At 54.0% G+C, this 26,982-nt stretch overlaps 12 protein-coding genes and 1 non-coding gene across 13 annotated transcripts; 6 read left to right on the top strand and 7 right to left on the bottom strand.

Annotated features, from left to right (window-relative positions):
* The first annotated feature begins 14 nt into the window (after positions 1 to 14).
* Positions 15 to 1,969, top strand: BDZ83DRAFT_83955 (uncharacterized protein). Its single transcript, XM_060515948.1, has one exon. It carries the CDS (start codon positions 491 to 493, stop codon positions 1,781 to 1,783), a length of 1,293 nt encoding a protein of 430 aa, XP_060359688.1. The 5' UTR covers positions 15 to 490; the 3' UTR covers positions 1,784 to 1,969.
* A 130-nt stretch (positions 1,970 to 2,099) lies between these two features.
* BDZ83DRAFT_656337 (uncharacterized protein) lies at positions 2,100 to 4,446 on the bottom strand (the record flags this gene model as incomplete). The annotated part of the gene is made up of 3 exons (XM_060510869.1): positions 2,100 to 2,301; positions 2,450 to 3,837; positions 3,859 to 4,446. The coding sequence occupies 3 exons, from the start codon at positions 4,444 to 4,446 to the stop codon at positions 2,100 to 2,102; spliced, it is 2,178 nt and encodes a 725-aa protein (XP_060359689.1).
* A 273-nt stretch (positions 4,447 to 4,719) lies between these two features.
* BDZ83DRAFT_637728 (arginase family-domain-containing protein) lies at positions 4,720 to 6,783 on the bottom strand. Its single transcript, XM_060509322.1, has 9 exons — positions 6,407 to 6,783; positions 6,256 to 6,349; positions 6,086 to 6,192; positions 5,877 to 6,030; positions 5,802 to 5,825; positions 5,714 to 5,735; positions 5,616 to 5,658; positions 5,336 to 5,561; positions 4,720 to 5,288 (listed from the first exon to the last, which is right to left on the bottom strand). The coding sequence occupies exons 1-9, from the start codon at positions 6,695 to 6,697 to the stop codon at positions 5,086 to 5,088; spliced, it is 1,164 nt and encodes a 387-aa protein (XP_060359690.1). The 5' UTR covers positions 6,698 to 6,783; the 3' UTR covers positions 4,720 to 5,085.
* BDZ83DRAFT_744509 (uncharacterized protein) lies at positions 6,749 to 8,515 on the top strand (the record flags this gene model as incomplete). The annotated part of the gene is made up of 3 exons (XM_060513161.1): positions 6,749 to 6,784; positions 7,380 to 7,732; positions 7,875 to 8,515. The coding sequence occupies 3 exons, from the start codon at positions 6,749 to 6,751 to the stop codon at positions 8,017 to 8,019; spliced, it is 534 nt and encodes a 177-aa protein (XP_060359691.1). The 3' UTR covers positions 8,020 to 8,515.
* Positions 8,506 to 9,284, top strand: BDZ83DRAFT_637732 (uncharacterized protein). The gene has a single exon (XM_060509323.1). It carries the CDS (start codon positions 8,552 to 8,554, stop codon positions 9,248 to 9,250), a length of 699 nt encoding a protein of 232 aa, XP_060359692.1. The 5' UTR covers positions 8,506 to 8,551; the 3' UTR covers positions 9,251 to 9,284.
* A 1,111-nt stretch (positions 9,285 to 10,395) lies between these two features.
* BDZ83DRAFT_637735 (fungal-specific transcription factor) lies at positions 10,396 to 13,399 on the top strand. Its single transcript, XM_060509324.1, has 4 exons — positions 10,396 to 10,461; positions 10,516 to 11,197; positions 11,256 to 12,004; positions 12,056 to 13,399. Exons 1-4 carry the CDS (start codon positions 10,406 to 10,408, stop codon positions 13,254 to 13,256), a joined length of 2,688 nt encoding a protein of 895 aa, XP_060359693.1. The 5' UTR covers positions 10,396 to 10,405; the 3' UTR covers positions 13,257 to 13,399.
* A 2,075-nt stretch (positions 13,400 to 15,474) lies between these two features.
* On the bottom strand, positions 15,475 to 17,921 carry BDZ83DRAFT_756815 (elongation factor G; the record flags this gene model as incomplete). The annotated part of the gene is made up of 2 exons (XM_060514800.1): positions 15,475 to 15,529; positions 15,586 to 17,921. 2 exons carry the CDS (start codon positions 17,919 to 17,921, stop codon positions 15,475 to 15,477), a joined length of 2,391 nt encoding a protein of 796 aa, XP_060359694.1.
* Positions 17,922 to 18,669: 748 nt separating this feature from the next.
* Positions 18,670 to 19,679, bottom strand: BDZ83DRAFT_723444 (uncharacterized protein; the record flags this gene model as incomplete). Its single annotated transcript, XM_060512561.1, has 3 exons — positions 18,670 to 18,834; positions 18,907 to 19,277; positions 19,349 to 19,679. 3 exons carry the CDS (start codon positions 19,677 to 19,679, stop codon positions 18,670 to 18,672), a joined length of 867 nt encoding a protein of 288 aa, XP_060359695.1.
* An 83-nt stretch (positions 19,680 to 19,762) lies between these two features.
* Positions 19,763 to 20,349, bottom strand: BDZ83DRAFT_84078 (uncharacterized protein). The gene is made up of 2 exons (XM_060515949.1): positions 20,140 to 20,349; positions 19,763 to 20,085 (listed from the first exon to the last, which is right to left on the bottom strand). The coding sequence occupies exons 1-2, from the start codon at positions 20,182 to 20,184 to the stop codon at positions 19,846 to 19,848; spliced, it is 285 nt and encodes a 94-aa protein (XP_060359696.1). The 5' UTR covers positions 20,185 to 20,349; the 3' UTR covers positions 19,763 to 19,845.
* Positions 20,350 to 20,621: 272 nt separating this feature from the next.
* On the bottom strand, positions 20,622 to 20,736 carry BDZ83DRAFT_t278. The gene has a single exon. It is a non-coding gene; the product is annotated as a tRNA-Leu (tRNA).
* A 1,632-nt stretch (positions 20,737 to 22,368) lies between these two features.
* On the top strand, positions 22,369 to 23,721 carry BDZ83DRAFT_589427 (major facilitator superfamily transporter; the record flags this gene model as incomplete). The annotated part of the gene is made up of 1 exon (XM_060506231.1): positions 22,369 to 23,721. One exon carries the CDS (start codon positions 22,369 to 22,371, stop codon positions 23,719 to 23,721), a length of 1,353 nt encoding a protein of 450 aa, XP_060359697.1.
* A 167-nt stretch (positions 23,722 to 23,888) lies between these two features.
* On the bottom strand, positions 23,889 to 24,692 carry BDZ83DRAFT_530226 (uncharacterized protein; the record flags this gene model as incomplete). The annotated part of the gene is made up of 1 exon (XM_060503322.1): positions 23,889 to 24,692. A coding segment is annotated over one exon (804 nt), but the record flags the coding sequence as incomplete, so codon positions are not given.
* A 1,407-nt stretch (positions 24,693 to 26,099) lies between these two features.
* Positions 26,100 to 26,673, top strand: BDZ83DRAFT_637748 (uncharacterized protein). Its single transcript, XM_060509325.1, has one exon. The coding sequence runs from the start codon at positions 26,375 to 26,377 to the stop codon at positions 26,549 to 26,551; it is 177 nt and encodes a 58-aa protein (XP_060359699.1). The 5' UTR covers positions 26,100 to 26,374; the 3' UTR covers positions 26,552 to 26,673.
* Positions 26,674 to 26,982: the final 309 nt, after the last annotated feature.

Below are 26,982 nucleotides of genomic sequence, written 5' to 3' on the forward strand. Positions count from 1 at the left end.
TTCCCTGCTCTTACCTTATCTTAGTGCGCGCAATTTAGACGGCTCATCTACTAGGCATTTAGACTCGTCTGCACGCGCGACGCACGCTTCTTACCAAGAAAATTCCCCCGCTAATTCAGGGGAGAGAGGCACGGAAGTTTTTGGAGGAGGGGTGATGACCGGAATCGGACTACATTGTATGTGTGTCAGACACGGCCGGCCGCGTTCCGATGCGGCCTTGTTACCCCAACGTTTATGTACCGTATGCATGCGTGTCTCACTGCTTTGGGATGATATCGTAACATCGTACGCTGATGGAGGGGGAGAGAGAATTCCAGACATCACATGGCCTTTTTTGCTTCAACATCTCTTATGGGATGATATTGATGTTCGCTCAATTCAATTCAGCGAGTTTTTACATCATTTCTCGTGGAGTTGACTAGAGACATCGTTGCAAAGAATCAATTTGAATACGATTTCACGAAATCACCAGGGGCCAGAGCAGGCGAAGATGGACTCAGCATATTGGGATATCTTCCCCGACACAGAAGACGCCGAGGTTATGGAGAGCGACGAGGGGGATGAGGAAGTAGGCGAGGACATCAACGCCTGTTCGCCAGACATCAAGGTCCCCTGCGAGAATTGTAGACGCAAAAGACGCTCGTCATGTAAACGATGCCGCGAGCGGCAGCGACAGCTCCAAGTCCAACACCAGTCAAGTCCTCACACCCATCCTCGGAGAACGAGAAAATCGTCTCTCGAAATCGCATGCTTTCCAGATCGCTCCTCATCCTCGTACTCATCATCATCATCTTCTTCCAATCCATCACATCCCCTTCATCCTTCACCACCATCGCCTACCATCCCGACCACGAAGCAGGACACAATTCCAGAAGTCATCCTTCAACAATCCCCCGACGACTACTCCTCACCCGACACAACTACACAGAAAAACACACTCACCGTTCCTTCCGGAGGCCCAAGTTTTGCAGCAGTATATACCAACTCCCCGTCGTGGATGTCGACGTATACCTCGTCAACGTGCGCGACAACGTACACCACCACCCACGAACGCTCCCGCAGAGACGGACTCGGCAGCGGGGAGAAGGACGTCGGTGATGGGTGGTTGGATGTCAGGAGACGCCGGAGGCCGCCTTATCCTAGACGGCCGCGGACGATTGGGCGATGGGATGGGGAGGCAAGGTCGTCGATGACTGCGGTGACGTCGTCGAGGATGAGGTCTAGATGGGGTGAGGAGACGGTGGAGGGGTGGGATGAGGGTGAGATGGAGAGCGGGAGTTATTGTGTTGTTGAGGGGGCAAGGTGGGAGGAGCAGAGGTTCATCACGTCTAGGAGGGCCGCGAAAGCGGTGGTTATGGGTATGGGGAAGAGTGGTGCGAGGAGGCAGGGGAGGGGGGATTGGAGGGGTGTTGCTGGGCATGGAGCCAAGAGGAGGACGAGGGCGGTTCCGTTAGTTGATCCGCCTAAGCCGAAGGTTCTTTTCGATTTGCTCACAATGAGGATGAAGATATCTACGACGGGATCGATGGAGGGAGGGAGAAGGGGGTTGCTGGGGTTGCCGTTTGTGGAAGGGAGAGGGCATTCCCGGGCCGTGTTTGCGATGGCGTATGTGAGAGGGACGGCGCATGTAAAGGGTCTTTGGGGGCTGTTGAGTGATAGATGCGACGACACTGGGGGTTTCTTGGGATTTGACGCTAATGTAGGGGTTTGGAGCGTTGTGTTGAGGTATCTTGGAGATATACTTGGCTTCTCTAGGCGTGAACGGCAAGGTGAGGTGGATTAGAATGATCATCTGGAGGCGACTTTGGCTTAGCATCGTCGATACATTCATCGCAAGGTTTTTGGCCACTGTCTCTGAGAACTCGTGTATTTGTCCATCGAGAATTTGACAGGTATGATGCCACCTTCCATCATATCCCTGATTCCAATATCCGTGAGACCAATGCTTCTCAATTACCAACACCATGAAAATAGATCTTTCCTCGTCCTTATCTGAAATTCCAAGACCGTTCGCTACCCTCAATAATGGACTGCCCTATGTTCAGTCTGGATTAACCGTGAGACTAAGGCCTCCAATGGCACATGCTGATAGATTTATTCTAGGTTTCATGCGCAGGAATGGGCACGGGGCCATGAGAGCGAAGTAGACCAGTAACGCTGACGACAACATCGCCGATGTTGAGGAGGAAAACAGAGTCCTGGACACAAGCAAAGATCTTGAGAACATTGCAAGTGGGGTCTGACGACAAGGACACAGTGAAGAGAAATGCGAGAAGGTGAAGCAGACGGGGACTATGGCGCCTGCTTAGATGGCACCAATCAAAAGCAAAGCATCACGAAGACGATACATCCTTTTATAATCAACCTGATTTCCTCAACTATGGAATTTCCACGTCTATCAACAAAAAAAGATACTCCTAGAAGATCGAAGCAAGATACCCCTCCTTACGCGGGAGCAGCAGCCTGCTTCTTCTGACTGCGAAGGCCAGTTCTCGTTCCCGGCACCGCCGGCTTGACGGGCTTGGCAGTTTTCTTCTTCGGAGCTTTGACAGGCTTCTTCTCCTCTGCCTCCGGCTTAGCCTCTGCCTCCTTGATATCCTCCTTAGCATCCTTCTTAGTATCCTCCTTAGTATCCTCCTTCTCCATCTTCTTATCGTTCTCTTTCGGAGCCTTCTCTGCTTTGCTCTTCGGGCCCTTGAGCTTGGTAGTCGTCTTCTTGGATGTGGTCGCAGTTTGTTTGGGCTTGGTACCAGACTTCTTGCCCGTTCTGGCTTTCTTGATGGGTCTCTTACCAGGCTCATCGTCTCCGATCTTCTCTCCCTCATCTTTGCCGTCCTCTCCAACCTCCTCTTCTGCCTTGCGCTTCTGACCCTTAGGCTTTGTAGTCGTCTTCTTGGATGTGGTAACAGTCTGTTTGGGCTCGTCTCCGGACTTCTTGGCCGTCTTAACCTTCTTGATGGGCCTCTTGCCAGACTCATCGTCTCGGTTCTTCTTTCCCTCATCTTTGCCGCCCTCTTCGAACTCCTCTTCTGCTTTGCGCTTCTGGCCCTTGGGCGCTGTATCTGTCTTCTTGGGAAGGTGGGGAGGATTTCTAGGCTCGTAGCCGCAAAGCGGGATCATCACAGTCATCATGGCGGGCGTCATCATGGCGGGCCTGTTGTCAGAAGGTTGAGTGTCCTCATCGTCTGAGTCCTTCTTCCCCGTGTCTTTGTCGTCCGCTTCGAGGTCCTCCTCCGCCTTGCGCTTGAGTGACTGAGGCGGGGTGGTAGTCTTCTTGGGTGCGGTCTTGGTTGTGTTGGCGGAAATCTTCTTCTTCTGCTTCTTCGCGCCTCGGGCCTCAGCATCCTTGTCGTCAGACTCCAGTTCCGCAGACTTCCTCTTGGAACCTATCGAAGGGGACAGATCCGGGGGAGAGGCTGTGTCCACGATGCAGCTAGAGCGGCCGCCCAAGGTTGGCATGGCATGCTTGACCGCATCGCTCATCTCGATGCTGGGAATGGGAGCCGCCGAGCCGGTCCGCGACGTGCGCGAGCTGCGGCTGCTTCTTGGACCCCAGGCTCCAGGAAGACGGCTGGGACTCGTCGGTCCACTAAAGTACGACGAGTGTCCAGGCGGGAAGAGGCCGGGCAGGTTGGGGGGCTTGCCGATGACATCCTCGATGGTGATCTCAACCTCTGCGAGGCGGCGCTCGTTTCTGGCGCTGCGGGAGTCGGTCACCTCTTGTTTCTCCTCCAGCTGGTCCTGCTGGTCTTCGAGCTTGTCCTGGCGCTTCTTCGTCTCGAAGTTAGTTTTGCGGACTTCGTCTTTCAGATCTCCGAGTTGGGCATCGATGGTGTTCTGCCATTGGACGAGATTTACCTGGGTCTTGTAGACAAGTTCCTCGCCCATGTCGAGGCGCGCTCTGAGGGCCTGGATCTGCTCGAGGCTGGAGTTGCGGGGGTGGAAGTCTACCAGGATTGGCTTTGATGATGTACTCTTGAGGGACCTATGGGGTGAGGCCGTGAGGTATCGCTTCTTGGATTGTTGGGTTTGGGCTGGGGGCGTTCCCTTGAGTTCGAGCTTCACCTTGGTAGGAGGCGAGCTGGGCGGAGTACTCTTGATGGCAGTCTTCTTGACCGGAGTCGTGAATTCGGATGAAGCGGTGTGCTCAGTTGGAGGTGTACTTCCTGCTGAAGATGGGCTTGCAGCGAACAACTCTTTTTCGTACAAGGATGAGGAGTCGACGTCGGCTTCCTCCTCTTCGTCCTCTGAAGGTGAATATTCCACGATCCCATCTCCGGTCGGATCATACTCCGTGCTTGGGCTTCGGGAGATTTGGATCTGATACTGGCCGAAACTCTCTCCAGTTGGGCCAGCGAGGGCGGTCCTTCCTACCGAAAAACCAGTTTCCGGGGAGGAGCTCGGCGCCATGTTGGCTTCAGGCGCGATATATGATGAATCCGCCATGATGTAGGAAGGATGATTGTGAGATTGAATGAGACGATTTGGAAGAGGCGGAAGGTAGAGAAAAGGGCAATGTGAAATCTGAGTTTGGGGTGGTTGTTGTGTAAGTGTATGGTTTTGCGCGGGTGAGTGTGTGGGTGGTGAGTGAGAAAGTTACGAGAGCGCCAACAGAGGGGAGAAGGGACTCGACCAGACGGGTATTTGAAGAAGGCGCCTCACCACCCGGCCTGACCAGGCGTCGATTTGTTCAGGGTTTCCAAACGCTTTCTTCCAAGGGTCCCCAAGTTGTTTCTTCACCGCAGTCAAAGGATACAAAGGCCTATTTTTATTTCACCAGCGGTAAAATTTCAACACAAGTTGTGGAATTTTATCAAAGGCATTGTCTCCCACCATTGTCTGATTGTTCTCAAGTCATCGAGTCTTTCTCTCAATGTACGTAGAAGAGTTACACCGAGATCTCTTACGCAGTTAGAGAAATTATTTCGATCGATCACTTTGACCCGCAGACAACGCGACTTCCCCTCCTAGTTTCCTCCCCATCGTACCTTCCCTGACAGATCTTCAGAATCAGATCAGAAATCTTCAACCAAACCTAATGCCTCGTCTGACTTTGCCCAAGATGTTTCTACCAGCATCTAAAATCTACTGGACAGGCTTCAGAACCATGAGATCGATCAACGAATAAGCAATTTCTGCAGCAGCGAGAACAGTGGTTTCTCCGTTATTATCGTATGCGGGCGCGACCTCAACTACGTCAGCACCCACAATGGAGAGTCCTTCGAGACCATCGAGGATGGTAAGAAGCTCCCTCGTAGACCAGCCCCCCGGCTCGGCAGTGCCAGTCGCTGTGAAAAGTCAGCTTCTTTCCTGCAGCCTTTTCCAAACTACTCACCAGGCGCGAAAGCCGGGTCAAGCACGTCAATATCGACGCTGATGTATACTCGAGAGTCGCCGACACGCTCTTTGAGCTTCGAGATGACCCCGCTGGCCCCGAGCTTATCCAAGTCGCGTGCGGTGACGATCTCGAAACCACATCGGACGTCGTTGCGCAGATCACCCTTTCGCCGGATCAACGGAGCTCTGATCCCCGCGTGAATCGATGTGTTCAAGATCAGATGCTGGGCCATTTAGCCTCTCCTCAGGGGAATACCGACGGGTTTGACCAGACATACCTCTTCGTGGGCAATATGAAGGAATGTTCCGTGGTTAAGACCTCTATTGTCGGTCAAAATGTGGCAGTGAGCATGAGCCTATTAATGTCTTCACTTACGCGTAGTCGGAGATCCCGCCACCTGAAGCGCGACAAGACGTTCCGTATTAACTTGGAGAGCATCGGCAATCTTTATTGGATGACTTACCCAAGACCATTGGATCCCAAGTGTCTTTCTTGATGATAAGCTAGGTACCAAGATCTCCTGACGAAAAGTACTGACCGATGTGGCTATCAAAGTGGATGACTGAGACGGGACCCCATCTCTGGTAGGTCGACCGTAAAGCAGATAGTGTTGTCGTGTGGTCTCCTCCAAGCGTGAGTATTCTGGGCGTGGTTGACACCGATGAGTTCGCTGCCGGTCTGCCCGAAATAACCTTTCACTCCTCATCAGCTCATCGTCCAAGATAGCTCAACAGAACATGACTCAACAGTGTGGGCTCTATCCAGAAGCTTCAGAGAAGCTGTATTGTCCAGCCAAGTGAGACGCGCATCGCCGCAGTCTACAACTGTCGCCCAGTCTTGCAGTGGGTTTCTTCCTATTGGTCATTTCATGTCAGATGAAGGCATCTATCAAGACAAAGCCCATGGAAAAGAATTACCCGTGTACACGCTCCATTCTCCCGGCGACTTTCTTTGACTACCGCTTCGAATGGCAGGCGGACCAAAGCGAGCTCCCGGTCGACCAGTGGTAGTCTGCTCTGGGGGTCAAATGATGGCTCTTCGAAGTATACAGAAGCGAGCTGTAGTTACCGTATCGTGTGACGCACCAAAGACCGCAATGTCATACTTATGGCCCTCCGCATTCTCGTCTGAGAAGCAATCTACGAAGGGCAAGTTGGCAAAGGTTCTCAGTCCGGCAAATGATGTAGCGCCATAGATGTTCAAATCACCGTCATTATCTGTGCTCAATGGTACTTGATGGCCATGAGGTGACTGGATATTGTCAAATGCCTGGTGGGGAACTTTCCAAGTAGCCCCGCCATGGACATGGAGGAGCAGGAGGGAAACACGAAAGAACGATGAAGTAAACATCGTTGTCATAAAAATGGTGTTGTTTTAGATCATTTGCTCGACAATTGACGAGACAGCGGTATGAAAAAATCAATTCTCGTCTTCCCAGAGGAACAAGTAAGGTACCTTAGATATTTCCTGCCTCTGTTCAGAAGGCAGATCGACGTCATCGTCTTATTGGCCCCTTCCCCCTGTGCCTTATCGCGACCCCTCATTGAAGCTCCCTCAACATCAGCCACATGTTCGTGTAAGTGGAGGTGTGTAAGATGTGGCTTGAACCCCTAGAATCATCCTCCCCTTTATGAAGTCGAATTTGAAGGAAGGTACGACTTGGGTGGTAAACTGGAATGCTCCTTCTCAGAAATAGGTATCACGTAATTAAGGTACCTAATCTTGCGAAACCATGGACGGGAGTCTGAGGTGCCCGGCGCAAGGTGCTGCGACTCGAATGCTCCCTCCAACATCATCCATACATGTTACCGCGCCCTAGACCATCAACCTTGGCATCGGGCATCCGTCGCTCTCGTTGCATTCCAACCTTCCTCTTTTGATAGGTCATATCTGACCAAAACTCTCAAATAAGCCTGTTTTTGAATATCTTTAGAATCATACCCCCTCATCCTTCTTCATGTCGAACCACATACCCTCCTCTCGATCCTCAGCTACGAGCTCCCGCTCATGCGAGACCCTTCGAAGGCGAGTCAAATTCCAGCAGATTGAACACGACGGCGCGGTCGACGATGACGATAACACGGAAGAAGGGCTCCCGCGGCCCCTTCCCAAGAGCGACTACAAGTCCATATACAAATGGTGGAATGACGAATACCGCCTGGTTGCAGTCTGCGTCGTCGGAGCCATCGTCCTCGGCATCATCTTCAAGAATTACGACGGGCAGCCGACCCCCCAGCTGATGCATGGCGACCTCGACTTCGATGTCATCATTGTAGCCATGTTCACTTGCGTTCGCGTAGCAATGAGCGGAATTGTTGAGACCTCCATTAGCCAATCTGCCTGGATCTGGGTCTCCGAAGCCCGGCAACGTCGCACAAATGACAGCCGAGCCAGGTTGGAAGACTTCAAGATATACGACGAGGCTTCGCGCGGGCTTTGGGGCAGCTTGTATCTCTTGTGGCGACTGAGAGGAAGGTACCGTGAAGCGCCTATTCTCTTTCGCCCGGAATATTATTGCTGACTGATGATGTGCCAGACATCTTGCTTGTATTGGCGCCTTGATTGTTATTATTGTCCATGGATTGGAGGCATCCTCCCAGCAGCTCTACCGGTATGAGGGCCAGCCACGACTAAGCCTCGATAAACCCGAAGTCGCAGCGCCCGAGAGAAGCGATTTGTAGGACTACACTGTCTCCCGGGGCCTTGACCCGCGTAGGTGGTGATGCGTCGCTTGACAAATGTATCACTCACTAACACGCAGCAGTACCAGCTCTCAACGTATCCACCAAAGCAGCCATATACAGCGGTATTCTATCCGTGGATGTCAAGAACCTTGATCTCAAGTGCTCCGGTGTGAATTGCACGTGGCCCATCGTACCAACACTGGCAGTTTGTGGCGAGTGCAATCCCCTAGACATAAGGACTATGTGTACCGACAAATCGCAGACGTGCCGGTACAGCTTGCCCAGAGGCACGTCGGTGGAGATCAGCCGAAATGCACCGACCACCGAGCGATTCAAGACGGCAGCATCGGACGGCATCATCCACCGAATGAACTCGACGACGCAAACATACATATCCGTCTTCGACGTCCTATGGGTATTGAAAAGCAAGCGAGAGACGAAAAGTATTGCTCAGGAATGCGCCTTGTGGTTCTGCATGAAGAGCTTCAACTTCACGATCACCGAAAGCCAGCTTAAGCAGAAGCTCACCATGAGCTGGAATACGACGCGGTTTGAACTGGGCAACAGCGCGCACGGCGACGAGTACGTCTTCGTTGATGTTCCAGTAGAAGACATGAACGTTGCGCCAGAGTCCAGGTACAGTATTTCCAAAAAAGCGCTGGCTGCATTGCGGAGGTTCGTCGACCCGCTTGTTGAAACCACGTACGAGAAACAATACACCATCATCAACTTTTCGTCAGATTGGGCCGAAGGGATCTACAACGCGAGAGAAAAACTACCGGAATGGATTGACCGATTTAGCATCAGTTTGACGAATGAGGTGCGACTCCACGGCGAAATTCGGGACAAGGACCGACATCGATATACCGGACGAGCGTATGAGATGGTGCAGGTCATTATGGTAGACTGGCTGTGGATGTTGTTCCCAACAGGCCTCATCATTATCAGCATCTACTACCTCTCGCATACCATCATCAGAGGCGCTCGCGACGGCATCTCGGTGTGGAAAAGTGACTCGTTGCCAATGCTCTTTTGTCGGATCGATGCCTCGATTCTCGCAAAGGTCGGCGATGGCATGGATGTGCCCAACGGACTGGATGTAGCTGTCGGTAATGTCAATGTGTGTTTATTGAGGGAAGATGATGGCGACTGGGTGTTCAAGCCAATCGAGAGCGAGTCGTCGTCGTCGTCGTCGTCGTCGTCGTCGTCCGAATCTGATTCTGAGTGAGAAGCATCGTGGCGGTTCTAGTCAGAAGTCAGAATCGGTGGTGGTACGCATTGATACGATACATCATCTCATCCTATAAACTCCGTCAATGAACAAGTGCAATTGACGTAAAAGAGTGTCAGTCTGCGAGGTGTGTGACCTTTCTTTAATTCCGCGTTCTGTGGTCCCTGACATGGCTGGGCGGAAGACCTCCGAAAGCACGGGGCTCACCGTTCATGATGACGCTAATGACTCGACCCCAGCCGTCAGTCGGGGAATAGGTTCGTCATGTTTGATTGGTCTGCATCGCCGAGCTCTTGTGGAGTTCTGTGTGAAGTGACCGTTAGTCGCCGCGGCGACTCGGCAGAGATGGTCGGCAAAGGAGTTCCTTGAAATTGACTGACTCTCATTTGCTATGTCAAATTCAACCCTCCACTTTGCAGTTTCGCAGTCCTCGGCCCCAAGTTCTAGCCCCATGTCCAAGGTAAAGCACTACCCGTTCGGTATGCACTTCGCTGAGAGGGTGAGCGGATTACAGATCATTAGTGTTTGTGCCAAGTCGGCGGAAGAGACGAGTCAGAGTATGAGATTGAGAGGGAGGGAGAGAAAGAGAGAAGACCAATTCCGATCATTCCGATACAGACCCGGCCCCAGGCTTGGATGATAGCTTCCCCTGGTCACAGCTCCGGCCCTGTAGGATGCCAACTCAGGCTCGACCTCCGTGTCTTCGTGTCCACCACCATGCCGTCCCCAGACATCTAGCGTCAAAGGATCGTCGACGGCTCCAGACCCCAGAATTTCGACTCCAGAGTTGCCATGCAAGCCTTTCCCCTCTTCCCCACACCCCGCAAAGTGTTCCCGTCTTCCGTCTTCGGTCAAGTCGCTGAGTCCAGGTCTGGGAATCTCAACATTTTCAACTCTCTTTTCGCGTCATCTGGTCCCGTACTCAGTTTCCGTAGACGAGCTTCCCCTCGCTCCAATCCCTTATCTTGCGGATCTCATTGAAGAACCCTTCTTGCGCAATCCAAAGTCTAGATAATGGCATCTGAGACCACACCTCCCGAAGTCTCCAAGCCCAAGTCGCAAACCAAAGTCCGCAAGCGCGCACCAAAAGCCTGTCTATCATGTCGCGCTCGCAAAGTGAGATGCGACGTGTCTCAGCGAGGTCGCCCATGCATGAACTGCTATCTCGACAGTGAGAACTGTGTAGTTACCGGGCGTGCGTCGCGATTGTGAGTAAATGTACTGTTATCCCTTATTGTTGGTAATACTAACCCAGCGAATAGTCGAAGAGCGCAACAAAGGGATGGCGTCGACAATGCGGAAGGTGCATATCCGCAGTACGACGCAGAGGCCGGCGAGCAACTTCTTGTCGTAGATCCTATCGCAGCAACGAGTGACGACTCTCGGCCAGTTCCCTCAAACGAATCAGACGCCCAGCCACAGACCTGCAACCATTCACACGGCGACGACATCACAATACCAGCGGCCACCGATCGGCCAAAGAGCCCGGTTGTTAACGAGAGCAATGCCCAGAACGAGCACCCAAAGCCAAGTCGTCACCACGCCAGGCCATCGGTCGCGTCCACGAGCACGTACGAAGCTTTTCCTTCCAATTCCTTGCCGTTGAACAACCAGCCATTTACGACGCCATACACCGCTGGCCAACAGAACACAATGGGAATAGATGTTACATACTCTTTTTACCCGTTCCTGGCATTGGGCAATCTCCACGGAATACCGCCACAGGATGTGAACTATTTGGAGCTCCAGGGATGCCTCAGGGTGCCAACACGCGCTATACTCGACGAGTTTGTTCAGCAATACTTCCTGCATGTCCATCCATTGCTGCCGATGATCCATGAGGGCGACTTTTGGGATCTTTACTGCGTGAATCCCACCAGCTATGTGCCTGGCGAAAAGCTATCACTGCTCGTCTTCCAGGCAATGCTGTTCGCGTGTTGCAACGTATGTTATACTCATCCAATCTTACAGCCTTTCAAGGCCCAATTCTAACATCAACTAGTTCGTCTCCCGCCAGACTATTAAGACCCTTGGCTTTCCGACCGTTCGAGCCTGTCGCGCCGCTTTCTACAGACGTGCCAAGCTTCTTTACGACCTCGAATCCGAATCGTCTCCCCTCGCAATCTCACAGGCTTCCCTCCTCCTGTCCTTCTGGTCTTCACCCACCTCCCCAGCATTCCGCAAATCAAATACAGCCTGGCTCTCCATTGCGATTCAAAATGCAAAAATGGTCGAAGCCCATCACTACGCTACACGCACAGCATCGCCCAAGAAGCGCAATCTCCTCAAGCGTCTCTGGTGGTGCTGTATCATTCGCGATCGAATTGTCGGCCTAGGTCTCCGCCGTAGTCTGCAGATCACGCGGAGTCATTTCACTTTCGATGCGAGTGAGAGTCTTGGGTATTCGGACTTGGCGGATGAGATTGAGAGGAGCAGGGTGTACAACCCAGGCACAAAACGGTGCTTGGCTGAGATCTTGGAGCAGCTGGTGGAGCTGTGTGTTGTGCTCACCGATATCCTGATCTTGGTTTTCCCGCTAGACGACAGGCCGGGTTGGGGCAGAGAGATGCGAGCCGAAGAACAGGACAAGGTGCGAGTGTGTAAAGTTGCACTTCAGAGGTGGTATAAGGGCGTGACCATGCGGTTTCCCATGTTTGGTGGCGGTTCCGTCGCGAGGATGAAGGCACCAGGGAACGAGTTCCAACACGACTCAGTGATATTATACACCAATTTGATGTACATGTACTATCAGTAAGTCATTGTTTGGATTCAGCCTACTGGCCATCACTAACATGCACTCAGTTCCTCTCGAGTGGTCCTCAGTCACCACGAAGTCCTTCACCTTGCCATCACCGCCGCAGCGCCATCGTTCAACGCCATCCCGACCTCCGATCTCATCATCATTGGAGAGAACCGACACGAGCTTCAGGATGCCGCTTCCGGGGTAACAGAGTGTCTCAAGGAACTAATCCATCTTCGACTCGCACGCTGGCTGCCAATCAGCGCTGTAGCCTGTACCGCTTTGCCGTTGGTCCTGCACATCCTCGATGTGAAGCTATCGGCCTCCTCGCGATCCTTTGACCCCAACACGCAATCGGCGCTTAAGCAACATCGTCTCAACATTCTCATAGAAGCGATGAAAACGTACCAACCACAATACGACGGCGTCGACTGGGTCAGCGAGACGATTCGACACATTGTCAATCTGGCGCAAATTGAGTCGCCAGCACCAGGGGATTCCGCAAACGCAACCCCCGGCGGCGCAGTCATTGCAGATTGGACAGATATCCTCGCCTCCCAACCGAGCTCCTACCTCCGCCTCGCTCTAACGATGGACCTCTCCCTCAGCAAAGGACGGCTACCCGAAGACGGAGACTTCCCAGTCAGTCTTCGTGGCCTCTTCACGGGCGGCTTCAATCCGCTCAAGGCGCTCCTCGAACGTAAGAGGAACGAAAGCAGGGATGCGAGCAGGGATACGAGCGGGGGCTTCTCTGAGCCTGCAGAGCACGCGACTGATCGTATGACGGACTTCGACGCCGCGGCGATGAGAGTGAACCTATTCCGAATGCAGCCGCCGGGCACCGTGACAGCCATCCCTTCAGACGAGGACTCTACCTCGCCCACATCCGCGGGCAGTCACAGCCAGGACAGCGTCACAGACGACACATCACCACGCACCGGGGCGGAATACCAAAGCAGCTGCGACGTCAACATGGCAGATCGCCCACCATCGGAGGGGATTGATGGTCTGGCGGCTGAGGTACTTGCCGCGTTTCCACTGGACGATCAGTCTGCGAACGTAGCTGCTGGCGACTTTGATGGCATGTACTTTGACGGGATGCCGGGGCACGATGGACCTGGCGGGTGGATTGAGACGGCGTGGAACGAGCTGACGCAGCATTCTGCTGCACCTGGGTCGGGCGAGGATCGTGGGGATAGGGATACGGCGAGAGTGCTGCTTGATGCGTTGAGGGAGGGGGAGCTGACGGAGTGTGCCGCTTGAAGTTTGTATGAATTAAGGGTAAAATGATGACTTGATGACTTGATGTACACAGGGAGTGGTAATGCCCATTCTTGTTCTTGCGTAGATGGCGGGTAGGCCATCAGTATAATACTTGAGAATTTGTTTCCTGCAATGTAGCAGCTCATATATGTTTTAAATGGGTGTTCGCTCTACCGCTTAGAACCATGAACTCCAGTGATTCTCGTGCCCGCGATCTGAGCACATTCAGTCTCGCTCAGACACCTGCTTCTACTTCAACACAGCCCTGTCACGGCCACGAAGTAGTTTTTGGAAAACACCGATATTGATCATAACCCAAGCTGACAAGACTTGAGAACAGCTCCGAGACCCATATCAGGAAATCACGGTCCGAGGACGGGAAGCAACGTGGGTTCTCCCCCGCACGATGCATCTTACACTTGGGGTACATGAACCCCCCTGATTCTCCAAGTCCGCTGCATTCACCCTGGCGTGTCGTCTGCCCCCCGGCCAAGAATTTCTTTTTGAATTTAAGGTTGAGCGGGGTGTGGTAACGTCGATCTTTGGTCTTCGGCGGAGAATCACGGAGAAGTGGATGTGCCGGGAACATAACGCTCCGTGTCTCGGTATACCGGTGTTGACCGTCACTACCGAGAGATTTCAAACGGAGAAGTCGGTCCTCGTTTGGCATAGACTTATTGACTTCTACTGCGGTCAAGAACAAATCTGTTTGAGGAAAAAGGGCTTAAGGGGGGGGGGGCGTTGTGGCTATAAGACGAGCGCTGGAGGTGTATCGCATTGATCGTCAACGACCCAAACGTTAAGGCTCTAGCTGGATTTCATAGAATGGAATCAAACAAGATACCCATGAGTGGATGTTAAACACCTCTGGAAGGGAAGGCGCTGGTTGCTACACCATGTCCCGCTCATGCAGTGACGACCTAGCACCTTTCTCAACATTTGGCAGGTATCGCGTATCATCCGCTGCCAACAATCCGTCTACTTCATGCCTAGAGGACAGCCGACTTCTCACATAATATCCTACAGACGCTATACCATCAACCCATCCCTCAACCTCATTCCACCAAAATATTCAAAAGAATAATGTCCTCCACAGGACCCCCATCCCCAGCAAGCACCAAAAGCAAATCAACCAGCCTCCGCACCCTCTGGTCCGGCACCCAATCCACCCTCAAACGCATCCTCTCCTCCCACCTCAGCCTCGGCCTCGGCAACCGCACACCTTCGTCGCTTCTCTCAAGAACAGCCTCGCGATCCGAACGCGGCAGCGTAGTCCGCTACATCATCACCTTGCCCCCTACACCCTCCGCTCCGACGAGTACGACTTCAGGATGCCTCTCCTTGCACTTGTGTCTACAGTGCCGTTTTCACCGGTTCGACAGGGATACCGCTGTCGCGATTGCGTGTCCGCCTGTGGCTGTCTACCGCGGGGTCGCGGGGCGGAAGGTTGATAAGAGGGTTGGAGTTGCGGTTGTGTTGACTATTGTTGGATGGGTTCCTGGAGTGATTTGTGAGGAAAACACGAATGGATGAAGGAGGTTCATCTAAGGAGGCTAGATTTTGCTGACAATGTGTGTGTAGATGCCCTTTTGAGTGTTCCTGAGAAGCCAACGTCGCCGTATTACTGGCATACCAGCGAGAGATCCAGCTCGGCTGTGGCGAAGCGTCCGAGGAGACGGAAATCGACGATGCCGTCCGAGAGGCAGGTTAAACGGGTCGTGTGAGGCGCGAAATAGGATTGTCAATACAGGAGGGCCAGATATTTACACCGTCCTTATTCCTCCAAAGCACACACGCAAGCAGGGGACTATTCAGAAACAAGAAAACAGGACATGGGAGAGAAGACGAGGCTTGTATTGTTTCAAAGTCTAGTTCTATCATAAATCGCGTTACCCCTATACACCCTGTCTTTTCTTTTCTTACAAGATCCTGCAGAAGGGTTGGATTTTTCCCTTTTACGTCCAGGCTTTTCTACAAAAAAGATTCCTGACGTGACATTAGATATACATGTTTACATACGTCCGCCCAAATAGGCGACGTACGAGCCCCCCTCCGTTCCGGTTCAATCGATGTGGCTCAGGGATTCGCGGACGGCGAGAGGAGGGGGCTTCGATGTTGATACACGGGTGGCATTTGGGTGCCATGGTTTTGTCACCACATTTCCGGATGCAAAGATGCTCCCCCCAAAAGAAAGAGGGGAAGGTTCTTGATCAGTGACTTATTTGGTGCGCTTGGCCTCCAACTCCTTCTGGTAGTTGGCGCAGAGCTCCTTTCTGTAGTGGTTGTTAGTAATTTTTAACCAGAGTAATGTCAAGGGGGGTCAACGTACTGAAGGTGAGGAGGAGCGGCGGCGTAATGGCTAAACTCCATACCAAACTCGCCCTTGCCCTGAGTCGCGGCGCGGAGCTGGGAGCTGAAGCCGAACATGGCGTTGAGACTGCAGTCGGCGATGAGCGTGAAATCCTCGGTGCCGACCTCGGTGTCGTGGATGGTGGCGTTGCGCTTGTTCATGAGCATAATGATGTTACCCTGGAACTCGTTGGGCGCGGTGATGGTGGTCTTCATGAGGGGCTCGAGGACCTGGCCGCCGGCGTCGTCAAAGGCCTTGCGGAAGGCCATTTGCGTGGCGAGGTTGAATGCGAAATCGGAGGAATCCGTGACGTGGGTGGAGCCGTCGTTGACAATCATCTTCGTGCCGATAACCTTGTGGCCGAGGAGGGGGCCCTTGAGGGCGGCCTCTTCGAAGCCCTTGGAGCAGGCGGTGAGGTACTTGTCCGGGATGGTGCCGCCGACGACCTGGGTCTCGAAGAAGTTGGCCTCCGGGTCGTCGTGGGGCTCGATCCAGCCGGCGACGCGGGCGTAGTCTCCGGGACCGCCGGATTGTCTACGGAGGAGGAAGTCGTACTCGGTCTTGCGGGAGACGGTCTCGCGGTAGGCGACGCGGGGCTTTCCGGTTTCGCAGTCGACCTTGTACTCGCGGCGGAGGCGCTCAACGTAGATTTCGAGGTGGAGCTCGCCCATACCGGAGATGATAGTCTCCTCGGACTCCTCGTCGACGTGCAGGCGGAAGGTAGGGTCCTCGCGCTGGAAGCGGTTCATGGCCTTTGAGAAGTTGTCGGCGTCGCTGGTACGCTTGGGCTTGATCGAGAGGGACATGACGGCGTCGGGGACGAACATGGAGGACATTGTGTAGGGGAGGCCACCGTCGGTGAAGGTGTCGCCCGAGGCGCAGTCGACGCCGAAGACGGCGCAGATCTCGCCGGCGCCGACCTCGTTGACGTCCTCCATCTCGTTGGAGTGCATGCGGACGATGCGGGGGATGCGGACCTTCTTGTCGGTGCGGGAGTTGAAGAGGTAGGTGCCCTTGCGGAGCTTGCCCTGGTAAACGCGGATGTAGGTGAGCTGACCGTAGTTGTTCTCCTCGAGCTTGAAGGCGAGGCCGACAAAGGGGAGCGAGTTGTAAGGGACGAGCTTGACCGTGGCCTCGTCGCGCTTCTTGTCGAGGGCCTTGTTCTCGACCTCGGACGGGTTGGGCAGGTAGTCGCAGACGGCGTCCAAGACGGTCTGGATGCCTTTGTCGGCAAGGGCGGAACCCATCATGACGGGGGAGAACTTAAGGGCGATTGTGGAGCGGCGGATGGCAGCCTTGATCTGGGCGTTGGTGGGCGTCTGTTCCTCGAGGTAGAGCTCCGTCATTTCGTCGTCGACGTCGGCCAGCTTCTCGATGAGCTCCTGGCGCTTCTCCTCGACGAGGTCCTTGTAGCCTCCGGGGAGGACGTCGGTGGTGCGGACAACGGTGCCACGGGGGCCCTCGAAGTAGTGTGCCTTTCGCTCAATCAGGTCGATGACGCCCTCGAATTCGTTCTCGGCGCCAATGGGAATCTGGATGGCGGCCGCGGGGATCTTGAGCTTGGTGTTGATCTGCTCGACGGCCTTCCAGGGGTTGGCACCCATGCGGTCCATCTTGTTCACGAAACTGATGCGGGGGACGTTGTAGCGCTTCATCTGACGGTCGACGGTGATGGTCTGGGACTGGACGCCGCTGACGGCGCAGAGAATCATGACGGCACCGTCGAGGACGCGGAGTGCGCGCTCAACCTCGATGGTGAAGTCAATATGGCCGGGTGTATCGATGATGTTGATGTGGTAGGTTTCCTCTTTTCCTTCTTCCGTCTTCTTCCAGTCGGCGAAGGTAGCAGCCGACTGGATGGTGATGCCCTTTTCTCTTTCGAGATCCATAGAGTCCATCTTGGCGCCGACAGAGTCCTTGCCTCGAACCTCGTGGATGGCCTTGATGCGGCCCGAGTAGAAGAGCACGCGCTCGGTGACGGTCGTCTTTCCGCTGTCAATGTGAGCGGCGATACCAATGTTGCGCACGCGCGACAGGCGCTTGGCCTCCTCGGGGCTCATCTTTGCAGCGACCAGCTCGGGGGTGAGGGTGGAGGCGTTGTCCTGGGCCATCTTGAGGGCCTCGGCGGCGGCGTCCCTGACCATCGGGGTCGTCGAGAAGGCGCGCACGGGGTTCTTCTTCCATGTCGTCGTTGTCGTCGGGGACTGCTTCTTTACGCAGGCGGCGAAGCTGCTAAAGTGTCGTGCATCGGCTTGAGGCTTGACGCCTGCAAGCAGACCGCCATTCGGCACTCTGACGGCTCGTGGAGCCCTCATCGTGACCAATGTGTGTGCGGACGAAGAGAAGGGGAAGGGGAGAGGATGGGAATATGCAATGGGGAAAGATACTACAGGAAAAGGGAGCCGGGATCCATTCTGGACAAATGGTCTGATACGGGGCTCATCTTTTTTTTTTTTTTCTCCGCCTTGCTGTCTTCCAATTGCCCAGGCGAAACTTTTTTTTCTTAGGGGACGGGAGTGACAGGGATTCCGATTTCGCGCCGTCGCGGAGGCACGTGTTTTCGTGGATGAGTGGGTCTTCAGTCCGGCAGTGGACGAATCGCGGCATCGGGATTACCTACGCCGGCCGGTTCAACGGGTAATCGCCGGAAGTGGAGGCCGGAGCATGGCCGTTGTGCTTTATCTAACACTTATGTCTCTATACTAAATCAAAAATCTGAGTAAGTGAGCAGTACACAGTTGTGATGTTCTAGGTGAGTTGGCATGATGGCATGGCTTCTGGAAAGTGCACATCTTTATATGACGCAGACCTGGCCGTCAGAGCTCCAAGCTTGGGCAAAATGATGGCACAGCATTTGGGTTCAATTCGGAGCATCAGACGAGATAGACTTATGAGCGTATTCTGCCCAAAGATGAGCTTGAAGCTTCTTTTTTGGTTGACATTCTTCCTCAATAATAAACGCTATCTTGTGCCCCCGAGTATCCGTCTTTTGCCAAAACGCCAATAGATTTGCCAAAATAACCATCCCTCTACCCAACCAAACGCCCTTCAGTCACACCCAACTCAAATCCAATGGTCATCCAAAGCCCGGTTCTTGTCGAGGTAGTCGTACACCTGCTTGTAGTCCTTGCAGACGTGCTTCGCATCCCATCCATCGCTACCCGTAAACCCAGGCGGGAACGTCGTCTGCGTGCCCTCCAGCGCGACATCGCCAGCGCACATGATGGCCTATTTCAGCTAAAATTAGTTCCCTATCCACCAGAAATATTTCGAGGGAGAAACGAAAAGATCACTACTAACCTGTCGCAGATACTCAAAACAATGCTGCAAATGCCACGGCCCCTCCGCGCCCTCCGTGCCCTCGGGGATATGCGAGTGCATATCGACGTTGGCGCTGCCGTTGACGGCCATGCCCGCGTAGCTCTCGAGGATGGCATACAGGCAGTGCAGCTGGTGCGTCATCGATGTCGTAAAAACGGTGCGCGGGGCGAACTCGGGTAACGGCACGGGGAGGTTGTCGTGGGCCTTTGGGTCCTTGACCTCGAGATAACCCAGGCCCTTGGGCACGATGGAGAGCCACTGCTCCTGGAGGGTTGCGTTTGTGAAGAGGGCTTCTGGGTCGTCGGGGACGAAGTCTGTTGTAGGGTGGAAGGTTGTGATTTGCTGCGAGACTGTTGCATCATGTTGTTAGTTTTGGTATGTTTTTTTGTAGGTGTTAGTTGTGTGAGAAGTTCTGGCGTACATTTGGGTGCGAATCCTGTGAGATCTCCGACGGGCTCGAGACGCTTGTCTGGTGTGCTGGTTGTTTGGAGGCCCCTTCGTTCAAGGAGCAGGCCGACGATGACGACGAGGAGAAAGGTGTCGAGCAGCCAGCGCCAGCGTCGGAAGAGGTTCCGGGTCCTTGCGCATCGATTCGCTCGTGATGATGGTGAGCATCTGCCGTCTTCAATGTCTGCCCGCTTCCACGGCTTGCCCTCGTCGCTTAGGAGCGACACGCTGACGTCGGTCATGGCATCGTCGGTGATGTCTGCCTCTCGACGGGCGTCGGAGTAGGGTGAATTGCTGGGCTTCATGGCGCCAGCTCTGGTTCTCGGGGGGTTTGTGACGAGAAAGGGAATTATATGAGATACTCAAACGAGTAGATGGCAGGCAAATATGATGTTCCTGAGTACTCGAGGTTTGCAATGTCAAGGACTATGTACAGAATCTGCCCAGCAGAATGTCATGTCTACGAGTGCCTCAGCCTACGTTGCTAACTATGGGAAGGGGGCGACTGTGCGACCTCACCCGCCGCCCTTGCATTCTGGGTTTTGAAACACCACCATCTCCATGGAGCCCTTGGGCTGATGTCGAGGGCGGCGGCGCATGCCTCATTGAGTGGTTGCGCGGCGCGTTGGATGATTTGAAAGGAGCTCCGACACTTTGTGTATGAGGTGAGCGGAGCGCGGGAGGATGTTTGGGACCGTGCAGGGCTGCAGGCTGCATCAATGATGAGTTGGGGTGGTCAGGGTCGGGGTCAGGGGATTTTCCAACAGACGGGGGATCGTTTGGTGGTTGTTTGTATGGCGCATTCATCATCTTTGATTGTTTTGTCACCTTGAAAACTTGAAGCTGTATTGAAAACGAGATTTCGGTGTGCAAGTGGGATGCCGCCAAGGTTTTGACGAATTGACCACTCTCGACCCCTTTTGGTGAGAGTTTCTGTCAACACCGGCAAACATTTTTGTCAGCCAAACTCAGGCTTACATCGCACGACGAAGTGCTTCTTCAAGTCCTAAAGGCCGATATGTAGAGTATGTGCTCGAGGATCACGCGCCCCAGGCTTGAAAAGGGCAACTTGAAGTCTTTGTAGGTGAATTTCGTCTGCAGCGTTCTGTAAGGATGAGACCCATACACAGAGGTTTCTCCTCAAATTGGGTGCAGTTGACAAAGTTTATCAACACAAGTACGACGGAAGTAAAAAACGGAAAGAGGAGCAAAAAAATGCATCATGGTGTGATGTAGAATCGCCAAAATGATAACTGTGAGATTCGAACTCACGCCTCTTGCGAGACCAGAATGCTCATCCGTTGGACGGATGAAGCTTTTGAAGCTTGAGTCTGGCGCCTTAGACCGCTCGGCCAAGTTACCTATTGATGTCTCAGCGGGCCAAAAAGCACCTTAAGATGCTAGCGTACAGTCTGCTGTAACTTGTGGTCCTGAGTCGGGGGTGCAAAAGCTAAGCCGCTGATAAGCCGCTCGCAGAAATAAGCTCTTGTTTGACTTTCGGGATCGACAAACTTTTATCCAAACCATGACCATTACGGCGTTATTCATATCATCGTCCCATCACGGAAAGCGACTTTCATTGAATGTCTCCATATGTAAGCCTTTCTTCACCAAGCCCAACATCTGATGCTGACCGCCCTTATCTCGGATCCAAAGTCCATCCATGAAGGAAATGGTCCATCCTTCGGAGTGGATCACCGGCCTCGGCGATCGCGCAAGCGCCGAGATGGACCAAGGGGAAAAAATGTCTGGCCCTGACTCTTGAATCTGACAGGAATCGGGCCGCTATCGTCGTCGACCAAAATCATTCCACTTTCCTCTTGGTATCGACGTATCGTGGACTCGTGGAGCACAGAACCCCCCGGTGGGATTCAGAACAGCGGAGACGGCTCCAGAGCGGGAGTTGATATCGGCAATCTCATTCTTTCTCTGTTGTTGCAAGTTGTAACTGTAGATGCTTTTCTTCTCTTTTGAATGTCGTTTCTGGGTTGATTTTTAACAGGTCTAGACGAATATGCTGCTTCTCATATCGGTGACAACAGCATCATTCACCAGATACACCCGTCCAGCGACGAGTCTATACCATCTCAGAACATCAACACCATGCACTACCACCGCGTACTTAGACTTCAAGAGCCTTACCGGCCTCAACATGAACAGCAAAGCAACGCTTGATGAGCTGTCCCATCGCAAGCGCCCTGCCGCCAACCAGCAGTCTAGTGTTGGCCGGACTCATCCGTTCGGCACCACGCGCCGATTCCACCCACCACCACTTCCCGCCTGCCTGCCTGCCGCCCTATCGGGACCCCAGTGGCGGCGGAGCCTTTGATAGCTTTTTTTTTTTTCCTCTGGAAGTGTTCTTCTCCTTTTTCCCCTGTCGGCACCCTTCCAATCTGGACCCAACACCAAGGATGGTGTACGAAAGAGTGGACCTCGGTGGTGCAATGAGCGGTCTCCATTTTCAGCCTCTTTCGAGCCAAGTTTATATCCGGTCAAGGGGTCTTGTCTGGTCTGACTATGGTCTAGTCCACTTGTGACGGCCCGCCACGCAGCTCTCTCGCATTCATTCTTTTACTCCTTTTGCCGTCACTGCTACCCGATGGGATTTTTAATCCATACCGCATGTTTTCTTCCTTTCTCTTGGTGCTGCTTGTTCTTCATTTGAGTTTCTCGGCTTGGAACCACCGTAAGGCCATCGTCGGCGATTTCCCACCATCCATGATCGCATGATGCAAGGGCTTACACTCATACTTAATGTCTAATCTATCCTGAAAGACGCTCTCCCTCACACTCGTGTCGTAATCGCGCGCCGCAACTTGCAGACCAAAAAATCGCCACCCAACGTTGCAATAACTAGTCGGTCCGCCAAGAAGTACTTGAGCAACCTTCTCATCGAACCAAGGATATCAAACAAGATATACCTGTCTGAACAGCAACAAACAAAACAGACACAGCACAGATCACACCACAATGACCGTCCGAGACACAGACACCATGACCGAAAAGTCCGGCTCCGTCCCGGACCTTCGCTCAACAACCCCCTCCGAAACAACCCTCACGCCCGCAGCCCCCGCCGACCCGGAACCCCAAGCAACCCCCGCGGCCGGCGCCGAGCCCCTAACAACGTCCACCCCGGGCCCCGTCCCAGACGGCGGCCTCGAAGCCTGGATCCAAGTCCTCGGCTCCTGGGTTATCCTCGCCGACACATGGGGCCTCGTTAACACCTTTGGCGTCTACCAGACCTACTACGAGCGCACCCTCCCCGGCGTTACCCCCTCCGCCATCTCCTGGATCGGATCCCTCCAGGGCGCCCTCCTCATGATGGTCGGCCCCATCTCGGGTCCCTTGTACGACGCAGGCTACTTCCGCGAGCTCCTCTGGGCGGGCATCACCCTCATCATCCTAGGCATGTTCATGACCTCCCTCTGCACAACCTACTGGCAAGTCCTCCTCGCGCAGGGCGTCTGCGTAGGCCTGGGCTGCGGCCTCGTCTTCCTCCCTTCCACCGCGATCCTGAGCCAATACTTCCACCGCCGCCGCGCCCTCGTCATCGGTCTCGCGGCAACGGGCTCTCCGATCGCGGGCATGTGCTTCCCCATCCTCTTCGGCCACCTCGAGCCCCGTATCGGCTTCGGCTGGGCCACGCGCATCATGGCTTTCATTCTCCTGGGATTGTCCGTCATCCCCGCCGTGAGCATGCATACCCGCCTACCGCCGTCGGGCCACAAGCGCTCCCTCGTCGACCGCACCGCGCTGCGCGACCCGGCCTTCATGCTCGTCATGGCGGGCTCGTTTGTCGGGTTCCTGGCCATGTACGTGCCGTACTTTTACATCCAGCTCTTCGCCGTCAGCCACGACATCGGCCCCGCAAACTTTTCTTCCTACTTTGTCACGCTGCTGAGCGCGGGGAGCATCCCGGGCCGCGTGATCCCGAATTACCTCGCGGATAAGGTCGGCGCGTTGTACATGCAAATCTCGGTCGCCGCGGGGTCGGCCGTGCTTATGTTTGCGTGGCTCGGCATCCGCAACATGGCGGGTCTCGTCGTCTTTGCGATCCTGTATGGGTTGTTCTCCGGAGGCATGGTGAGCATTTCGCCGACGGTGATTGTGAGCTTATCGCCTGACCTCGGCCGCGTCGGCACGCGCATGGGCATGATTAACTTTGTGGCGGGCATTGCCATCTTGATCGGTACGCCGATTGCCGGTGCCATTCTGGGTGACTATAGCGGTGTTGCGTGGCAGTCCATGATCGGGTATGGAGCGGCGGCGTTGACGATTGGGTCGATGGTGCTTACTGCGGCGAAGATCTTTCAGTTGAAGGGGGAGGGGAGGGATGTGAAGGCTTGAGAGTCGCTGATGATGGTTGACGAGGTATAGATGGATAGATTTCTTGCAGTTAGACTATATACCCCCCTTTGCGAATAGATGAGATTTGTTACTTCTGGTCATTAACTTCTTCTCGATACTCACCTCGTCCACCACCACCCACAACCTACAACCGCAACGCTCCCCAACACCACAACCCATCTCACCAACCCTTTGATAATCTGCTCTTTCGCAAACTCATCAATTGCATCCCCATCATTCACTCTCGGAAACGGCACCCCAGGCACCGGCCTCCCCAACGCCTCACACAACGGCCCCCACCCCTCCTTAACATCATAAAACACCAACCTCTCCTCGTCCACAACCCTCCTCACCCAAGCTTGATGCAAATCCCACACCCGTCGCGTAGGGAGCACCCCGTCCCCTTCTTCTTCCGGGGGGAACAACTCCCCCCACCGACCATGGGGAATCGCATCGATATACCGCGGAAACCACCTCATCGTAGGCAGCCAAAACAGCGCAAACGACAGAAAGACCTGCAGGCTCCGCTGTCCCGTCTGCCGGATACTCCGCACCCACGCCTCCGGGTCGCGGACGGTACAGATGACCAGGGCGTCGGGGTGCAGCGCCGCGAGTTCCTCAGTGAAGAGCATTCCGGGGACGTCAACGACTGCCGCGAAGCCGTCATGGAAGTGGTTGCGGAGAGTGTCGAGGACGATTTTTTCGTCGGCGGCGGTGCGGATGGGCGTGTGGGAGAGGCAGGTAATCCAGGAGCGGATTTCAGATTCCGGGCCGCGGGTGAGTTGAGTGCCGCCGTGGTGGACGGGGGCACCGGCGGCTGCACCGCTTCCGCCGCCGTCGCTGTCGTCGTCAGAGAGGAGGATTTCGAGGGCTTTGGTGAGGGAGGCGGTTCCGGTGCGGGGGAGGCCTGCGCCGATTACTTGGAGGCGGGTACCGGGTTTCGGTTTGGAGGCTTCTTGGCCCATTGTTGCAGGTCTGGTGAATATCTTGATGTTTCAGGAAACCTGGTGTTGACGTGGTGTCTTGGTAGTAAGCTACTCACTCCATGATAAAAAAGGTGAAGGACAAAACGAGAGAAACCACATCATTAGATTCACTTCAAGTCAGTCTGTGAAGGGGGGAGGGGGATAATCAGCTGGACTGACTGCATGCAGATTTCTCTGCTGATGTCAGACCTGTCGTTGACAAGCTAGTTGCCGAAAGAGGGAATATCAAGTATCAAACTAAGTCGTCAGCCCCGTTGATAGTCATCACCAAACACCAGCTCGGTGTAGAAAGCGACCGATGGCGTTTCTTGGTAGATGACTTGGTGCGAGCCAAAGAGCTGCGGCCAGGCCAATGAGACTGCAAAAAGCATGCAAATCTTCTGTCTGCTTCATCATATCATGTTGAATATTGCTCTCTATGCTTTAGGACGCTCGTGGAAATCCTTTATTGCCAGGAGACAACGCTAGCTTTCTTTGGGGATTTCGAGGGATGAGACAGAGTAGAGAGTAGAGAGAAACCGAGACGTGATACCGTACTGGGGAGGATGAAGTTATTCGACATTATGTCTTCATTTACTCCCCGTCTGCACAATGAATGGCATTGCTTCAGCAACTGCTTCGATGATGACTAGTCTTGCAAATGAAGGACCCCATTGGTTTTGAACGCTTCTGCATTTCCAGCCGATGAAGCGGAACATGGAAGTGTAAGGTACAACCACGTCCAGATTATCGCGAAATGAACAAATAAATCCGATGAAAAAGAAAACAAGAAGAATCAGAAAGATAAGAGTAAGTTGGAAAGCCAGCAGCGATGGAAGATATCTTACCCGCCATAACGTCATGGACAAATCTCGTTCTCGCACCGCCGGGGCTGATCCTTCGCATCAAGTCATGCTCCGAGAACGAGAACGACAATGTAGATCCTCAATCGACAGATAATACCAAGATATGCGGATGACAAACTGCTCGTCACTCCAATGGTGTTCTCCTGCTCACTTGCAAAGAAAATGATTCATGATCGAACTCCAGCGTCGGAAGTTCGTCCTGCAGCTGTTATGGAGCCTCCTTTCCTAGCGGGGGACGAAGAACCGCGGTAGGGCGTAGGCTATGCAGCTGCCAGCGAGTAGTATCCAGCAGGGGAGCGCTCCGCCGTATCAAGGCAGTGGAGACGGTCTTGTTGCCCCGTATATTGATGTGTGGTGCTGATTCAGCCTCGGATCATGGCTTGGGCGGCAGCTTAGCAACGCTTACTTTGTCGTTTTGTGGCTTCTTCTTCCCGCGCGCGAAAAGATTCGCGGTGTGAATAGTGACAGCTGCCAGCTGTTGCCCGTGCCAAAGTTGGCAGACAAAAGTATTGTCGTACCTTGGGCCCGTGCTTTCTGCAGCTCCGATCCTCGATCCTCAATCTGTCGGCTCCGTCACCCGTGGCACGTAGCCGTGGCCGTACCTGTCAGCTTCGTGGGGGACGGCGGTGGCTCATTTGTCAGGTACTACTAATCTCGTCCTATGAGCTAGCTATTCGTACCTGGGCCAGGCCAGTACGTAGACATCTGTACTACACATTGGCTGATGAGGTTGAGATGAGCCTAGTCTCCCTTCACCGTCTCTCCATCTACTGGGTCAGGACATGTACATTCCACCTTGATGTCGTCCGTGATGGTTGATGTATGCCCCGGCGCAGAACTATTCAACGAGATTACAAATTCGACGAGTCGCTCTGGTTGTTTCCTTCAATCGAGGAATTCACAGCGCGCGCGCGCGCGAGTTGGTCATCACCAAAGCCTTACACTATGTTTGATGGCGGCAGGCCTTGGATCCGAGGCTCCTCCGCTCTTAATCCGTGATCCGAGAACCTCTAATTCCATCTGTACTCTACCTTACCAAGCTTACCCTGCAGTTCTCCCCCGAAGACCAGGATCTAGAAGCTCACTCCGTAGGCTAGCAAACAAGTGCCGTTCTGTCATGGCGTAACGACTTTTGGTGTCCTTACCTTATCGATGGGCATGGAAGGGATTGCCCGTGTATTTGGTAAGGCTTATGATAGCTTGAGCTGGGGTTGTTAAGCACTTATTCAGCACCCACACACCAACACTTTTGTCGCTTTCTCTCTCCGGCCCGCCCTGACCGTTTGCGAACTGCTGGCCGTGGTCTCCCCGGGTGTCACTACCTTACGTAGGTAGTATTGGATGCTGTGCAGATGAAGCAATGTAGCTTGACAGGGCTCGGATGAGGTAACGTACGCAGGTCACCACGGATAGTTGTCTGGGTGTTCTTT

This window comes from Colletotrichum acutatum (genome assembly GCF_030867785.1).
Source record: "Colletotrichum acutatum strain CBS 112980 chromosome Unknown BDZ83scaffold_139, whole genome shotgun sequence".
Lineage (NCBI taxonomy): Eukaryota > Fungi > Ascomycota > Sordariomycetes > Glomerellales > Glomerellaceae > Colletotrichum > Colletotrichum acutatum.

Bases quoted from the DNA above. Each gene is read 5' to 3' on its own strand.
- BDZ83DRAFT_637735 (XM_060509324.1), top strand. From the start codon at position 10,406: ATGAACTGCTATCTCGACAGTGAGAACTGTGTAGTTACCGGGCGTGCG. The intron at 11,198-11,255 runs GTATGTTATACT...AACATCAACTAG, and splicing joins TGCTGTTCGCGTGTTGCAAC to TTCGTCTCCCGCCAGACTAT. The intron at 12,005-12,055 runs GTAAGTCATTGT...ACATGCACTCAG, and splicing joins TTGATGTACATGTACTATCA to TTCCTCTCGAGTGGTCCTCA.
- BDZ83DRAFT_637732 (XM_060509323.1), top strand. From the start codon at position 8,552: ATGAGCTGGAATACGACGCGGTTTGAACTGGGCAACAGCGCGCACGGC.
- BDZ83DRAFT_637728 (XM_060509322.1), bottom strand. From the start codon at position 6,697: ATGACAACGATGTTTACTTCATCGTTCTTTCGTGTTTCCCTCCTGCTC. The intron at 6,350-6,406 runs GTAACTACAGCT...CCCCCAGAGCAG, and splicing joins TTGGTGCGTCACACGATACG to ACTACCACTGGTCGACCGGG. The intron at 6,031-6,085 runs GTTGAGTCATGT...GAGGAGTGAAAG, and splicing joins TTCTGGATAGAGCCCACACT to GTTATTTCGGGCAGACCGGC.
- BDZ83DRAFT_84078 (XM_060515949.1), bottom strand. From the start codon at position 20,184: ATGATGAATGCGCCATACAAACAACCACCAAACGATCCCCCGTCT. The intron at 20,086-20,139 runs GTTGGAAAATCC...TCATTGATGCAG, and splicing joins CACCAAACGATCCCCCGTCT to CCTGCAGCCCTGCACGGTCC.
- BDZ83DRAFT_83955 (XM_060515948.1), top strand. From the start codon at position 491: ATGGACTCAGCATATTGGGATATCTTCCCCGACACAGAAGACGCCGAG.
- BDZ83DRAFT_637748 (XM_060509325.1), top strand. From the start codon at position 26,375: ATGCCCCGGCGCAGAACTATTCAACGAGATTACAAATTCGACGAGTCG.